General features: G+C 41.8%; 1 protein-coding gene across 1 annotated transcript in view; it reads left to right on the top strand.

The window, feature by feature from the left end:
- Positions 1–18220, top strand: part of LOC143359845 (nose resistant to fluoxetine protein 6) — a 59349-nt gene that overhangs the window by 14726 nt on the left and 26403 nt on the right. The window contains exons 2-3 of the mRNA XM_076798138.1: positions 1931–2124; positions 7776–7984. Of these exons, the coding sequence (XP_076654253.1) occupies positions 1931–2124; positions 7776–7984 (403 nt within the window). The remainder of the gene's footprint in view (positions 1–1930; positions 2125–7775; positions 7985–18220) is intronic.

Below are 18220 nucleotides of genomic sequence, written 5' to 3'. Positions count from 1 at the left end.
CACGGGACTGCACCCTGCATTCCGAGTTGCGACATTAGAGAACAGTTTGACGTGGAAACGCTTTGAATGACCGTTCTATTGAAAAGAAAAAGTCAACGGCGCGTGACTACAATGCCGACCGTTATTTTTGTTTATTTTTTCCGTTTTCTTACAGTCGACGAGCAAGCGTGAACCATTTCGTTCTCGTTTTGTCTCGTTAAATTCACACTTCGCGACGGACGGATACGTTGCGTTTAATAAAATCCTTCAACTCTGAACTCTGGACAAACGGCAGACGGTTTAAACGCGTCCCACCTCTCTCCTGGAAGCTTTCTGGTTTCGACTTCGCGACGGACACGAAGTTTTCACCGAAGTTTTTTTGAAGTTTTTGCTCAGATATTCACATTTTTAACTGCGGCTGTTCAGAAGAATGTGAGCAAGATTTACACCGCGGATTTTATGCATTTATGACAGAAATTAGCAGATGTAATTTCAAGCGTCATAAGTATTAGAAAAATTTAAGCATAGTATCATTCTATTTTCAATCTGCTAAGCATAATAAGAAAGAAAAGAAAATTCCATGTGACTTCAGTTCGTTGCAATTCAGGTGGAAAATTTTTATTTCGCATGACGATCCGCGGTGTAGTTATAAGTTTTTGATCTGTATGAAATCGCGCTCTTCAATTTTTGTCGCGTACCTGGAACCTTGTACCTCTTCAGCTGTACAGATTTTTATGAAATTGTGGTTGTAGATTAAATACAAAGGCTTCGAGATGCACAGGAACACTATATTCCGACTTAGAACAAATTCGATATTTTGGTATTTATTTTAAATAAACTAATTTGGAAGCTTGAATTATTTTATAAAAACTAATTTGAAAGCTTGAATCGTCTACTTTCACTACCCATCGTTAATTTTTCCCTGAAATGTTCTTAAATGATACAGCAAGTGGGAAATCATAGACGCGTACCTTCTGGACGATGTTGCAACTTCAAACATTCGTAAAAGCACTAACAATTTTGCTTAGGCACTGAATGTTCCGTCAACTTGAAGGTCGAAGCTCGTCCTCTCCAACGAGCCCCTAAAACTTGATGTACGACTCTTCTCGGCCGTCTTATGGTATGGAAACGGGGAACAAGTATGGTCGTGTGAAGCCCTCATGGTGTACCCCACATTATTCTAACGTCGCCTATACATCTTGTATTCAAAGCTCGATAAAACCACCGGAAAAAATCGTACATCAAGTTTTAAGAGGTCGCTGGAAAGGGGAAGGTTCAATCTCCATACCCGTGGTGGATACAGCCCTGAACAAAAATGTTCCAATGACTTTAGAGGCGCTTCGATGTGCACAATTTTCAGTAACCTACACGTCCACTCATTTCCATCTCCTGTATTATAAAAAAAATTTAGTGGAGAAAGTGAACGATGGATAACGAAAGTGTAGGCTTCAAGCTTCAAAACGAGTTTAACTTGACTATCTTACGATTTTTATTAACGAAACCAAAGCAGTTTGAATTTTCCCAAAATCGGGGACGTATTCTCGACATACTTTTCCGAGCGACAGCGAAGATCAAATCTCAAGGTTACGCTTTTTCCGATGGACCATACGCTGCCGCTGCAGTAAAAATCGCAGGAGTCAAATCGTAAAAGTCGATATAAAAATTGGCATGAAACGGACATAAAAATATTGGTTGATCATCGGGAATCAGGTCACGTCGAGGATTCCCGCGATTGTTTCACCGTTGCGTTCGAATGGGGTGGTGTTTTTCTTTTTTCTCGTCGGGAGGATTATCTTCGGTGGTCAGAATCCCTCCGAAGGGATTAGGGAACGAACACACACACACACACACACACACACAGACGCGTGCTTATCCTTGCCGTTCCACGAGATCGGCCTTTATCGGTGGTTCTTCAGCAGGTGAACGGTTCGTTTTCTTTTTCTCTTTCCAGCGTCGGACGCGAGCGGCCGTTACTCCTCGCAATTCCATTTCGGCAATGGGTTCTGGCTGGGCTCGAGTACTTTGTGCCGTGAACTGAACCGCACCGCAGGGAAAGGGCCAGAATTCGACAGCGCACCACCCTACCCATTGAGATTCCACGTGGCGAAGATATTGCTCGCCCTGCCGATCGAGCTCGAATTTTTCGTGAGTATACCCGAGCCCTTCGTGGCTGAAACGTTGTTTCGTTTCCTTCCGTGTGATACGGAAGTACAGTGATCTCTCTACACAGGGTGAGTCACCTAACGTTTGCACCTCAACTATCTTTGTTGTTTCTAAAGATACGTAAAATATGGTAAGGACAAAGTTGAATGGTACAATGGGGCTGACGAAAAAGATTTTGTTTTTATGTCATTTTTTTTTTAGAGATATCAAGGTCACCTTGACTTTTTCTAAATGGAACCGCCGTTTTTTAAACACCTACAATAATAGTCCCTTTCGTTAGGAATTCAGTGACTATGTTATTCCAAGGTCATTCAAGGTCAAGGACAGAAAAAACGTATGAAACTAAAATATGGAAGCAGAATACCTGTATTTTATAAATGTATAATTGGGCCATGATTAGTGAATGTTGCTTCGTCCGTGAACAAGACATTAGAAAAAAAAATGAATGATTTTGAAGCAATCCCCATTGACAAAAGTTAATTCTATTTTGAAGATCATTCCCGTGCAATTCTTGATGGAGCGATATGTGGAACGGATGAAATTTATGTCGGGCCAGAATTCGTATTACGCTACTTTGACTTGTGCCTGCTAAAATATTAATTTCATTGTCTTCATTAGTCGTGGGATTCTTCCGTTTGTGCTGTCTTGCATGCACACTTCCAGTACTTTGAAACAACCTGTACGTATTAATGAAAGTCTGTCCAGAAGGGGTCTACATTCACAGTAAATCGTGATCATATCACACTTTTCAGTCATTGCATAAGACGGAATCGCGTTTGGAAACATACTGATAGTAAATAAGAATGCTGAATAACAATAACATTGAAGGACCTTAGTATGTTTACTTTAACTGCGACCATACTATGTTCACTATTTACTACAAGTCTCAACCGTGATAAACGTATTCTGCTTTCATATTCTAAATCTTATACGTTTTCTCTGTCTGTGACCTTGAATGACCTTGGAATAATTATTGTCACTGAATTCCTAATGAAAGGGTCTATCATTGTAGGTGTTTAAAAAAGGGTGGTTCCATTTAAAAAGAGTCAAGGTGACCTTGATATCTCTAAAAAAATGACATAAAAACAAAATTTTTTTATGGCATCGTGTCAGTCCCATTGTACCATTCAACTTTGTCCTTACCATATTTTACGTACCTTTAGAAACAACAAAGATATTTGAGGTGCAAACGTTAGGTGACTCGGCCTGTATATGTCGCCAAGGCCTGGAGGATAAACGTCGCGGAATTGTCCCCACTACCGCGGGCTATACCCCGTGAGGGGTACGTGTAAACACGACTCGGGTATGTCTCCTGGACGATACTTGACACTGGCAGGACCCGTGTTGCTGACATATATCGAGAATTCACTGTATTCCAAAGAAAACATCCCCTAAACTAATTATTTTTCGCTCGTAAAAATTCTTGGCAGTACTCGAAAGAAAGTATCCCCTGTTCACGTACAATCAGTCAAAAGTACACACCCTTTAACCCTTGAGTAAACTATCGGGGCTGGAACGGCCCCGCTCGAATTTATGCTAACAATTATTTCGTGCGCAACTATTTGTGGATATCGATGAAATGTAATTACCTCGCTTACGCTTCTGTTTGCCAATTCAACACCAATTATTTACCAATCAGCAGCCTGCGGATTTTGATGCGAAATCGAAATTGTCCAAGTCGAATGCGAGAAACAGAAATTAAATTTTAATTCGAAGATCTATCAATCGGATTTAGATTGTGGCAAAAACGGGACTGTTTGTTCCGGTCTCGCCGGAAGGTGTAACCGTGTTGACGCGTGTTGCGATCGTGGATCTATGATCGACGGTGAAATTCGCTGGACGAGGTCTCGCTGACGCGTGACGACGTCGACGACAGTCCGCTTAATTAATCCGGCGACGCTGATCCGCTTTCGGATGTCGAATAACACGGAGGCCGTAACGGCTAATGAATTATTACGCGGGGATTAATTAAACGCGGGGATCCGAGTGGCACACGTGCCGCCGGGACACCTGACGGATCATTTGTGTCCCTACCCCCACCCTTCTGCCCCCTGGACGGAATTTGTCGCCGGCTAATTAATCTAATGCACGAGCAAGCTGCGACCTTCTCCGCGCACCAGATGAAACGAATACAATGGAAACGCTGCCTTTAACTCTCGGATCATTCGCTGCTTTGTTCAACAATTTTCTGAGAGATAATTCTCGGAGGTATACCCCGTGGACGCATTAATCTTCCTATTGTTCCTTTACAATGAGTCCGATAAGTATTTGAACACTGAGAAATTGTCGATGTTCGAACTGCGATAACTTCGTTAGAAACAATAGTACAACAATGTACCTGGACTCATGCTCAAGGTTGAAGCCTCTAAGTTCGCCACGAGTCATTTAGCTGTCTCTGAGATATCTTTTCTGTATACCAGAACGTGTCATGTTATATCCCGCGGTGGTGCGGGTAGTTCCGATGACTTTTAAACGCGAGGCTTGCGCTGACTTGTAACGGGAATTCACTGGACTGATGAGGCAGACATTTAGCCGAGACACCCTGTGTATGCTGTGTAACTCGGATAATATAATTTCATTCTGTTTATTCAGCAAGAGAAATATTTTACTGTCAAAAGTACGAGATCCAAAGTTCGAACTCTGAACATTGCCAAGAACAGTTATGCAACAGTAATTAACTGATGCAGGGAATTGTGTTCCCCAGGGTTTACATAATTTTCCACCGTTCACATTTATTATGTTCCGTGGAATTCTGCCGACCTACGGTTTAAAGGATTGAAAGTAACGATGCTGTTATTATGCATTCCGTGTTTTTCCTTTTGCACTCCGACCGGTGTAATTGGCATACAGCATGCATGGATCTTCGAATGTTCGCTTATGAATGTTTATACCCACGTGGCTCGTCGCTCGTCAATTATTCAGTCGATCTCTTTTTTCGGACCCTCCATGGATGTTTCGCAAAAACTGGTGGAACGCCGTGGAAAGTAACGAGCGAAATTGTTCAACGATCGCCGGGCCGCAGACATTACTGTTACGAGAAAACACGTAACAGCGAAGTACCGGATGAAGCAGATAAAAGTTGCTCTTTAATCGAGTCCAGATCAGCCGTGGAAACACCTCTTTCGCTTTGGTCGGCGTTTCTCGCGGTGCAAACGCGCAACAATTACGTTTCTACAGACAACAACTTTGGATCAGAACGTTATTTCATTACGTCGGCAAATGCTCCAAAGAAATGCCATAGTTTTCCCAGGCTTTTCGTGTCCTTACCTATGTTTATCCTGTTACTTTGAGAGCAACGACGATTTAAATTTCAAAATAATTGATTACTTACGCCCCCCCCCCCCCCTAATAATTGCAACAATTACCGAGAAAACATTCAGAGTCGCAGATGATTTTGCAAAATCCATTACAAGAGTCTAAATTTGTCAAGCTAAAACGTTCGTCGATATTTTACGTATGGATTCCATAAATGCATAAAGCAATCCGGCGAGTACAAGTCGAAGCGATAAATAATTCCGCGAGGTACATAAATCAGGAAGACATGGAAAACGAACGAACAGGTGACGTGGTACAGGGATGGAAGATTTGATTAGTTGAAACGTTGGGATCCGGGGATCTGCCGCCATCTACGGCAGTTTTAATTTCATTCGACGGTTCCGGAAGCTTCTGGGAGCAGCTGTCGCGGGAACTTCGGGAGGAACGCGAGGTCTACGGTTAATTGGATCACTCGAGGCTTTATTATATTTCGCGATTAGCCGGCTCGCTGTTCGTCTACAACGAAATCGAGATCGCCGTTAAGGAAGGTGTGCCAGCCGGGGGTGGCAACAGGGCAGAAGGGTCGCGTCGACGTTGTTCTTCGTGAACAATTAATCCCTGTCGCGTCCAAGCCCGGTGAAAGCCGTGGGAATGCGGCGAGCATGCAGCGCGCTTTTCCTGAAACGAATCGGAATCCTTTGATCCGAAGGAGATTATCGCGCTGGAATCCAGCTTATGCCGGCCGAATTCGAGACAGCGTCGCGGCTGTCGCGGTCGCAGAGCTGTACCGCGCTTCAAAAGTATCGCGGAAACGCCCGGGACAGAGAGAAATCGGACAACACCGAGACACCGGGAATTTTTCAAGTGTTTCCAGTCGAAAACCTGATGCTGGGGTCGGCTGGCCAATGGCAGAGGTTGGCAGGACAAAAATAAGATTCCTTGGAGACTGGGGAAAAGTCCTCGAACCCAGGAAAAAATTTTAGAGCCTGCGGAAAAATTGTAGAGTTTAGAGACGAGTTCAAGAACCTACGAAAAACAGTGCAGGTTTCCACAGAAATTCTAGAAACTATGAAAAAAATGTTGGAACTTAGGTAAAAGTTGAGGACTCTACCAAAAAATTGTAGGACCTAGAAAAAAGTTGTAGACCACAGAAAAAATTGCAAAGCCTAGAGTAAAGTTGAAGAGCCCCCCTAAGAGATTGTAGAATCTACGAAAAAATGTTGAAGTCAAAGAAAAAATTGTGGAGCCTGGGAAAATATAATAGGGCCCATAAGAAAATTCTAGAGTGAAAAGACAAGGTAAAGAATCTACAAAAAGAAAATTGTAGACCTCAAACGAAATGTCTGGGACCTAGCAAAAAATGTTGGAACTCAGGTAAAGGTTGAGGGGTCTACCAAAAAATTGTGGGGCCTAGAAAAAAGTTGTAGACCACAGAAAAAAAGTGCAAAGCCTAGAGTAAAGTTGAAGAACCCTTTGAATAGATTGTAGAATTTACGAAAAAATTTTAGAGCCAAGGAAAAAATTGTGGAGTCTAGAAAAATATAATAGGGCCCATAAGAAAATTCTACAGTGAATAGACAAGGTAAAGAATCTACAAAAAAAATTGTAGACCTCAAACGGAAAGTCTGGGACCTAGCAAAAAATGTTGGAGCTTAACAAAAGGTTGAGGAGTCTACCAAAAAATTGTAGGGCCCAGAAAAAAATTGTAGACCTCAGGAAAAATTGCAAAGCCTAGAATAAAGTTGAAGAGCCCCATTAAAAGATTGTAGAATCTACGAAAAAATTTTGAAGCCAAAGAAAAAATTGTGGAGCCTGGGAAAATATAATAGGGCCCATAAGAAAATTCTAAAGTGAAAAGACAAGGTAAAGAATTTACAAAAAGAAAATTGTAGACCTCAAACGGAAAGTCTAGGAGTTAGCAAAAAATGTTAGAGTTTAGCCAAAGATTGAAGGGTCTACCAAAAAATTGTAGGGCCTAGAAAAAATCGTAGACCCCAGGAAAAAATTGCAAAGCCTAGAATAAACTCGAAGCGCCCCCTTAAGAGATTGTAGAATCTACGAAAAAATTTTGAAGTCAGCGAAAAAATTGTGGAGCCTAGGAAAAAATTGCAAAGCGAAGAGTAAACTTGAAGAGCCCCTCTAAGCTATTGTAGAATCCATCGAAAAATTGTAGAGCCTAGATTATACTTGCAGAACCCCCCAGAGATTGTAGAATCTAGGGAAAAATTGCAGAGCCTAGGAAACGCTTGCGATGTCTAGGAGAAAAAGTTGCAGCCTAGTTAAAAATTCATGGCGACTAGGGAGAACCTGTCGAGCCAATTCAACTTCCGGGATCTCTCGCCGAATTTGTGTCGGACATAATTTGGTTTTGTTCGCAGACGCAGCAAGTGTTTTTGGGATTGTGTTTGCCGGCCACGTGCGACCGAACATCCCTGACCTCGATGCTGAATGCGACCGCGGGTAGGGTCGAATGGGAGGGCAATTCGACCTATCGATCGACCGGTCCGAAGATTCTCATCGCGGAGGTGAAGCCGGTGCCTTCCAGCAATTACAATCCTTGGCTGGATCCCAAGCTGTACATCCTCCTGTAAGTAACGCAAAAAGTTTCGCGGACAGCCGTGCAGAATTGTGCATCGTGCAGCGCCTGCCAATGCATCTGCTGGAGCTCATATTTATTCGCTGGAAACCGTCCCCTCTGTTCCTGGAAATTATTCCGAAAACATTTGAAGGAACTGCACTAAGCATACTGAAAATATATGGTACAGCGATTAAACGGGATATTAAACTGGGATGACAACAATAATCATTCTACGATAAACCGTAAACCGATATAAACTCTCGCTCGTTCATGAACGACGACAACTTCACGTGGTTATGAAATTGACTCGGTTAATAAGCTCTCCTAACTACTACTTTACTATCTCCGCCATTCACACTCTTTTACACTGGTCACTCGCGCAAACATTCATAATTATACTATATCAACTATATTGGTATTCATTACCTCGCGTGTATCGATTATCAGCCCACAATACCGAATTATAAATTCGGGGGAACGCTAAAGGGGGACGGAAAGGCTCAGAGTTAGGCTCGGAGTTATGCCGATATTTTTATGTGGATATGCGAGCAGAGAGAGTGCGTATATTCTCTCGGAAATCGTCGCACGACGCCCGTATTTTTCCATTGCCCTCGAAACGAAAATGGCCGGCGTTATTGCGTGAACGTGGTCAATGAGAAACTTTGTCCGGCTCGCGTGCCATCGGTATAGTGATCAAAATGGTTCCCACGGGGGACCAAGCCGCGACCAACTTCCGCAAGTCTCGAGAGTCCGTCGACCTACCCCCTATATATATACAATAATCCAATTAAAAATACAGCGGTGAACTAAGATAAGAGAAACCTCGCAAATGGCTCAAGAAATTGATGGAGGCATCGGTCATGAAATATTTACGAAGTTCCTACTAACAATATTTTATCATTCGACGTCAGAAACGTTTAGAGACATTGATGTACTATTTTCAACTCCCCGAAATTAGGCCTTTGACCCTTTCGACCTAGAATATTTCCCTTCTATACAGGGTGTCCCACACAAATTAGAACACCTAAATATCTTCCGTATTTACAGTCCTATCAGAAAACTTCAGAGGACAAAGTGACACTATTGCAGGGGGCAATATAATGGTGAAGAAAAAAATTTGTTATGTCGTGTTTTTTAATGAAATTTCAAGGTCACCGGTGTTTTTTTTAAATGGAATAGTATATTTTTTTACGATAGCATGATAGACAATAACAAACTGAATTTAGTGGATATATATCCACTGTTTGTTTGTTTGTCTGTCTGTCTGTTTGTTTTATATTTTTTTAGAAAGAAAAATTGAGAATGGTGCACTCCACTCGTACAATACCGAAATGTTCAGTAATTTATTAAATACCAGCGAATTGAATTGAAACAATGATTCGACCGCTAAGGATTAGCAATTCTACTTGGCTCCTGTGTCCTGCGATCGAAGCACATCATTTTTAATTACGCGCAAAGATCCACAGACTATTTTATCATCGAGCTAAAGGACGCTCTTCGTTCGAGCGCCACGAGATCAAGCAATTACTTGATTTCATGAAACAGTAATTGAATGAACGAGTGCTCGTACCGTTGAGGAGGTTAATTATCCTCGGCGCATCTCGTTATCCGGACGCACACGAACGCGTTACGCCCCTGAAACGAGAACGGGGGTCGTGTAACGTCGGCGTGTAATGATAAAATGTTGCGATCCACGAAAAATGAAAAACCAGCAGCGCCGCCGACGAGACACGTACCGCCGACGTCTTTCTTGGTGCCTGTGCGTCGGCGCCATTTATTTTGTTTTTCTTCCCGGCACGTAACCACTTTCATTTAAACGACGCACGAGCCTGCAGCATTCCGGAAGCGTTGCCGAAGAATTGCCTCGCGAATTCAGGCAAGATCGACGACCGAGACTTTCTTCCGATCGCCGAAATCGCGGACGAAAGTGAAAACAAAAAAAAAAATTCTTAATCCTAAATTCTCTTCACAACGATCCAGATTTTCCATCGAAAATGACCTGAAGACTTTAAGCGAGGACAACATTGGAAACGTCCTCCTGTTTTTTAAATCTATCGATACATATAAACTGTTATAAATTTGTTTTTTGCTGTAACCCACCACAATGTAAATATTAAACGTAACCTTCTCTTTTATATTCGATTTTAAACCATGCGGTCGCTAATGACCTAGCTGTTAATGCGACCACTTTAAAATAAACGAGTATTTTTTGATTGTGCAGTTGCAACCTCCTATAAGAGGTTAGTATTCTGCAGTCTGTATTACGTACATAACGTTACAATAATAACCTTACACCGAAGCTCCCAAGTTTATTCCTCCGCAGAATAAACATTGACAGTGGATCTGCCGAAAGAAAATTTTCCATTCGAGTTCCAACAAACTGGAGTGAACTGAAAATTTATTTTAACGTGTTTGACAGTATGAGAACAACATAACAAGCTTTTTGTAATTTTGGTAATATTTTCACTGTTTGAAATCACAGCTTCTCATTTTTGCCATAAAATCCGCTGTCTAATATTTATCGGCTATTATTTGCAATTGCTTGTTCATGTTAATCTGATAGGTAAACAGCCGTTTCATCTGAATAATTTCACCTGCATCGCGATGATTAATCAAATTCATTGCGGCAGTCGCGAATGAATTTTCACTGAATATTACATATGGTTTCTACATTCGGTCAATAATTGCATGAAACGCGTATTAGAATTGGGAGAAATTATTTCGTCCAGTTTTAGCAACTTTCGGTGGTATTAGTCCCATAAGGTCCCATAAGTGTATTGTACCATTTAAATTCTAAAAATAAAATATGCAATCACCCTTTCGTTCCACAACCTCACTATGAAATTTCTGCGGCTTTTCATTGAAATACTTTTCAATGGTGAATAATACAAACATATCCACGAACTCATGGGACTAGTATTATTGCAATGGTGGAGGGCAACGCCCGCGAATTTCGAGTGGAATCGCGAAACATGGCGTTACGCAATTCTCGCGAATTGCGACACCTGGTTAACGAGCTGCCCCCGCGAATCTTAGCGCGAAATTACGTGGACGCGCGCCTGCAAGCTGTTCCCCGGTTACTCGAGCAAAGTGAATGTAACTATTGCGCAAATTCCGGTCACGTAATGAAAGGCGCCGGCGCAAAAACCGTATTGTCAAATGACAGTGTGTCCGCGATTTAGTCCCTGAGTGCTATCTTTCTTTCTCTCTCTTCATCTCTCTTTCTCTCTTTCTATATGTTTCTCTCTGTCTCCTCTTCTCGTCTTCGTTGCACGCGGAACTACTTTGCATGAATTTTTATGTAACGCACTGTTACTGTTGCGCCGCGACTCGGACGGATGTTCTACATAATCTACACCATATCCTCCGCGCACACTGTTGCTCCGAGGTATTTGATCGTTTACGGTCGATAAATATACGTCTGGCTGCTTTATGAACGGACGCAGACTTTGCCTAGTCGAGATTCATTTACTGTGGCTGCGTCAAGTATAATACTCGAACGATGTGCTCCTGATTTCCTACGAGCTGTTGGCGTTTAAACTGTTATTGCCAAACTTGTGGATTTTATGCATAAAACTGAGCCGGTGAAATCTCAAATATATAACCTGCTAAAATTATCACTGGACTAAAAAACTTTCTGCCTGAATTGCCACAGACTGGAGTGAAATAGAAATTTCTTTCTGAATATGTTTAGTAGGTTGAAAAGAATGTAACAGTATTCTAAAATTTTTCTACAATTTTTACTGTCTTAAAATACGCCTACTACCCATTTTTGTCATAAATGTCTAATTATTACAGAAAGAGTGAAATGAAAACGAAACTGTCTCTTGAAAACGAAAATTTTTATTTTGCATGAAAATCTGCAGGCTATTACTTCCTAAGGAATAATAAACTTGGATCCATTTTCGACCTTGAATCACCTCTACTCTCAATATCCATTGTCCATTTTCTCCTAAAATATTTTTGCACGAAAACTTTTCAATAACATCAGGGCCACCGTGAGGATTTTTCAAAACTCTCGATTTTATTTCACAAAAATTTTTATTCTGCACGAAAATCCGCAGGCTAGCTATTACTTCCTAAGGAATAATAAACTTGTATCCATTTTCAACCTTGAATCACCTCTACTCTCAATATCCATCGTCCATTTTCTAAAATATTTTTGCACGAAACAATCTTCAATAAAATCAGGCGCACCGTGAGGATTTTGCAAGACGATTTTATTTCACGAAAATTGTTATTTTGCACGAAAATCCGCAGGCTAGCTATTACTTCCTAAAGAATAATAAACCTGGATCCATTTTCGACCTTGAATCACCTCTACTCTCAATATCCATCGTCCATTTTCTCCTAAAATATTTTCCAACGAAACAATCTTATTTCTTCATTCTTTATTTCACAAAATGGCGAAACAAAATCGTGCCTCAAATTTCAGTGGTCATTGTAAAGAAGCCGGCTGTATTATGCAACAACACATTGCATAAGAATGTAAAAAAAAAAATTAACGATGGGTAGTGAAAGTGAGATGTCAAGCCTCGAGTCCACGTTAACTGCGTTTCTTTTCCAAGGAATTATAGCAGTTGATTGTAAAATGAAGCAACCGAAATTCGTCGATAGTAACGTCAATTAGGTTCGGCCAACGAGCTGACTATTTCACGAGTGCGCAGGCGCAACGATTGCAGACACGAGCTATTAAATTCTCAGCCGCGAGGCGAACAAATAACGTTCTTCGGTTGTTCATCGATCTTTCATGCGCTTTCTTTACTCCCTTGCGTGACATGTGCGTTCGCGAACACGTGTTAATCAGGTTTCATACTTGTAGCAAGCGGACCAGGATCCAGGGATCTCTCGAGGGGAGGATCGGAACGATTATGCTCGATCCCGAGCGCGAGATTGTGCAAACTGCGTGTCACAGTTGCACCGCGGTGCAACGGACGACGGTTGCGTCAAGTCCTCATCGAAGAAATGACTGACATACACACGCACACACACACACACACACACACACACACACACAGATCCACGGTCTAATTGTGCAATTCCCTCGGTCGTAACTCGCGGTTTTTGCGAGCGTCGCGAATTATGCAACGCGAACCGCAATCGCTGGCTGCGAATTAAATCGAAAATTGCTGCGGTTCGTGGACCCTGGTCAAGATTCATGTACTCGAAGGAAGGCTCTTCAAGTATGCCAACGGAGCCCTTCATCGTTGCTCCGAATTTTCGACATTAATTTAACCCGCAAGAATCACATTCTAAACATTAAAAACGGTGCTGCTGTCCTTAATCTCTGGAAAAGTGCCCTCAGGTTCTGAATTGCATTCTCAAATCTCATTTAAGGTTGCCAATTAGTTCATCAATGTTCAAAATGTCGCTCGCCTTGATCGTTCGAAAGATCCCCCGTGTTGTTCCGAATCGCATTTCGAACTTTCGTTTCCTCGGCTCGCGAGAATTACGCGATGAATAATAAAAATGTTGCTTGTCCTGATCTTTCGAACGTTCCCTCGTGTCGTCCTGCATCAGGTCATTAATATTAACAACTGTTGCTTGTCTCGATCCTTTGAATGGTCTCTGTGTGACATCGATCATCAATGTGCAAGAGACTGCATGGAAAAACGCACTCACACGTTGCTACATAGATATGGATCTTGAAAAAACAGAGTTGAAAGTGTAACAAAGTACGAATACATTAACAGGCGATTATTAGATTGCGGAATTTATGCATTTGTGACGAAAGCGAGTAGAAGGAGGATAAAACGTGAGCAACATCGAAGAGAATTTAATATCGCAGGTACAATTATATACAAGCTACTAAAATTATTAAGAGAAGTTCCGTTCATTATTAAGAGACTGTAGTTCCTTTTTCCTCCTGCAGTCAATTTTGCATAATAATCCCCACGGTCCTATTTCCAAAATGGAGTACACTAATTCCTGCTCCAGTCGAAAGACAGTTTAGCCCCGTTGAATTAATGCTTGGTGCACGAGGAGGTCTAAGTGGCTAATCAAAATTGCACGATGCACTCTGGTGCACTTCGTCACATTTAAAAAAGAATATCAAGAGTATCGTGGATACCTGCATTCCGACGTGTCAATCCAACGAATTCAACACTAGGTTTACGCGACCCGTCAAAATGACGGATTCTAATATTTTTAATTGACGATTATTGAGATTGTGAAGATCCATCTACGTGGAATTACTCGACAAATTTATTTCTTTAGGTATATATTATCTAAAATATGGCTGAAAAAACTTGTATAGGCACGTTCTTCTTATTTTTATAAAGTAATGTGAAATATTCACTTTTAGTGTCTAGTGGGACGATCAGATAAATTCCGGAACAAAACGTGTGACAGAATATTTTATGATCGGAAGCTGATTGTTTATTTTGATCTCGCAATAACATTTGCGTGAAAAAGGTCTCCAGATTTTAATACTGCGTTGATCGGCAACTCTCCTTGGACCTTGCACGCGTTCCTTCTCATTCGCCGATTACCATGCATCGCGTACAAGGCCGCGAGAAGGTGTGACGCCTCGTTTACAACCCGGCCGAGCGTGTCACCGGTGACGTCAAATTCCCGGTTAGGGCAGGTTCGATTAGGGGAAAGTGGAGGAGGCAAAGGTCGACGTCGACGGGGATCAAGCTGCCTGCCGCCGTCGCGATATTTTCCGACGAAGAGATCGGGGAAATAGGGTCTCGGACCTGCGCACATAACTCCGAGGCGTTACTCTCGGCTGTTCTCGCATCGGTTAGGCTACTTACCGCTTTCGCGTAGCTTATCCTCTCCGGCGCTTCTCCGAGAAATCTATTAAAGGTCGCTGCTCCGAGCCTGTTTTCATCTTCGACGAGGTCTCGCCGTCCTTTAATCCCTCGACGTCCCCCCTTAACGTCTCCTCTCCCCTAGCGGCGCGCAATTTTTTCTGTCCAGCAGAACGCTGCCAGGAAGCAGTCGGTTATTGTTGGATTGCCGGTTTTATGACGAAAATGGTACAGAGACTTCGGAGACGGCAATTTTTAATTTACTGAAATTTGTTAAGGGAACGTTTTACTTGGTTTCCCACGATTGAAGCATTTTGATTTTGCAGTGTAGATTGTATTTTTTATTTCTCGCCATGGCGGAAGTGAGTTTTTCATTTTTGTTCCGTGGTTAGTCGTCGGTGAACAACGGATAACGACAGTGCGATAAAATTTTTGCAATTATTCTTTACTACGCTACGGCTCTTTTTATATGAAATATAAATGGTTTATCTGAATGGTGCGTCGATCACGTGTGACAGGTCCACTTAACAAACCATGGACCTCTGGTCCGTTGACGTTCTAGTTGGAGAGTTATTATCAGCGGACCTTCATGCAAAGTAAAAATTGCAAGCCACCAGAATAGAATATAAATTTATTTCTTCCTTTAATAATTTCACTGAGTCATGATATGTCATATTTCTGTTCAACTCTTCTTATCTTTCTAATGTTTTATTTTTCACCTACCCATTCTTGTCTGATAGTTACACTTTGGATCATTATGTGAACCAAAAATCTTGTGCATCTATTGCAACAAACAGGGGCTGAATAAAAATTGTTTTCTGACAATTATAATAGGTTGGCAATATCGTAATATTCATCGAATATTCTCGCTGTTTTAAGTTTTGCTATCGAACGCATATTCTGATCCGCAGTCGAATTATATCAGGGCGAGGCTGTTTCGAAGCTTCGAGATTAGGCGAATTCTCGCTTTCTCCGAGCGTCTCGCGGGGAGACGTTACGGGGGTTTTCGTCGTTCTTGGCAGAGTGAACTTGATCCGCCGTAGAGCTGTCGTTTCATTAATCGATGCGCTGCGGTCGGCGAACGCGTCCCGACCATAACTCACGGCGCGGCAGCGAGACAGTCGGTGTATTTCATGGTTCATTCCGATTACCATACCTTCTCGCTTTCTCTCGGCTTTTCCTCGAGTGACGCAACGCCGGTGCACAGGGCTTGTTACATGTGCGATTGATTCGCCGCTCGATAAATCGGAGGAAAGTCGCCTTATTCGAGCCTCGTGATGCAACCGCGCGTCCCGGTGCAACCAGCGAAACCCAGCGAAATGCAACGCGTTCGATAAACAAGGTTAAAACCGTTCGCGTGACACTGCGACCTTCTCTTATCGATGGATCTTCTGCATTTATAGTGAAACCGCGTTACGTTCTTGTTCGACTTAGTAAAATGATCGATAGAAATCTCATCCAGCTTCTATTCAGAAAATTTTGCATAACAGTGCACAGGCTGCTTATCAAGTAACAATGGTCACCTGTGGATTTTTGTACAAAATAAAAATTGTTTGCATTAATCGCGAGATGCGAGAGCCACATAGGCATTTATTTAATTTCTTAATAACACGATAGTATCGTTAAATTGAATATTTTCACTCTTCTGCATTCGATTTATCCATCTGAAACAAATCACCCATTATACCAGACTAAGCGATCTTGAAAACCACCTAAATGAAATTTTTAGGAAACAGGTATTTGACAAATTTAAAAGGAATTATGTACAAAAATATCGTAATAAAGGAGCGGATTTTGAGTGGCACAAATTTCCAAGTCCAGTAGATCGTCAAATTCAAACTTCAATTTCTAGAATCAGAATTGGGCACTCAGAAATAACCCGTTCATTTTTGTTAAATAAGAAAGAAAATACGATCTGCGATATATGTAAAGTACCAATTAACGTAAACCACCTAATAATAGAATGCAAAAAATATGAGAACGAAAGGAAAAATGCTAAGTTGCCTAGATCCTTACCCATTCTGTTAAGTTCTAAGGAGTATATCGCCGGTCTTGCCAAGTATATCAAGGATACAAATATGTATAATATATTGTAAGAAAATGTACCGTGTTGCTAATGACCTTTGATGTTGAAGCAACATTAAACAATTAAATTGTGTATATATATATTATCCATCGTTTGTCATAACTGCATCAAACTTTATTATCGACTGGTAATGTTCCTCGTGTGTCGCGCATAAGTGAAAGAAAATTGACAAATAGGCTGAGAATTCTGCGTACAGTGCATTCTCCGATGACCGTTCAGTTTGAAGGATTAATTGTGAAGAGGTGCATTTGTATATTGGACGGTGGCTGCATTTTCAAGTTCTGACATTTTTCACCGTTGCTGTTACGTACTTCCTGCATTTGTCTTCCAGGAGAAAGATTGGATTAAGTCGAAACGATTAATGTACTTTAAAGGGCGGAATGAAGACGCGGGCCCGCATTCGAGGAGAATGCACCGGGCGATAGCGGTCGGCACTTTCACGTGCTGGCGCTTTAATGCTGCCCGACGGTCTTGCGTAATGCACTCGCGGCGCACGTGCAACCGTGCACACCTGTCGATACGGGTATGCGTCGAGCCAACGTCCCGATCGACTCGCTCGTGCATCAACGGATTCGAAATTCCGCGGCTTCATACGTGCCAGTTAATAACCAACTGCATTCTTTTGTCTCGTGGCAACCATCTATGTCTCCCGAAACACGCTCTACAAGAAAATATACATGGTGTCCCAGTCTGTACCTCCAAAACGCTTGGGAATATAAGAATTGCATAATATGCAACTAATTTTATGCACTTCAGAAATAATTCAGAGAACTTTTCGATAACTCTCTAACGAATAAATTTGGGGCATAAGTGTGTTAGTACTTTCATGTAGAGCACGAGAAACTGCATCGATTGGAGCAGTCAAGAACACAGGCTTGCATTTAAAGAAAAAGTGCAGTTGCATTTTTCAGATGCACCGATGCACAAAAGTGCATAAAATCAGTTGCGTACTGTGCACCGTCTGGTGCCGTTCCACTTTTACTTATCACTTCTTCTTCTATTCCCAACCGTTTAGGAGGTACGTGCTGTTCCAGTTGCGTGGGACACCGTGTACAACTCGGGTAATTTTGATTATTTTTACTTGAAAAAAATCGCAGCAATACTTCAAACAACAATAAACATGTATGTAACATCCCAATGCTAAAGGTTCGATAGTTGGAGATATTTTCTAGTGCGCTCATCCAATGGCATAAAAATGCTTGAATACTTCGAACGCTTATGTTACCAAATATCTGCATAATCTCGGCAACTGATGACCAGCGCGCGCTAGATTGAACCTTCCTCTTTCTAATGAGCCCTTTACCAGCGACAAAATATTCTCATATAAGGACGAAAACTTGAGACGCGTAAAACCATTCTTCGCCTGTTTTTGTCGGTAACCTGGTCACTCTACCTTATCGCGAA

Source organism: Halictus rubicundus, chromosome 12 (assembly GCF_050948215.1).
Source record: "Halictus rubicundus isolate RS-2024b chromosome 12, iyHalRubi1_principal, whole genome shotgun sequence".
Lineage (NCBI taxonomy): Eukaryota > Metazoa > Arthropoda > Insecta > Hymenoptera > Halictidae > Halictus > Halictus rubicundus.
This window is presented reverse-complemented; position numbering and strand designations above follow the sequence as displayed.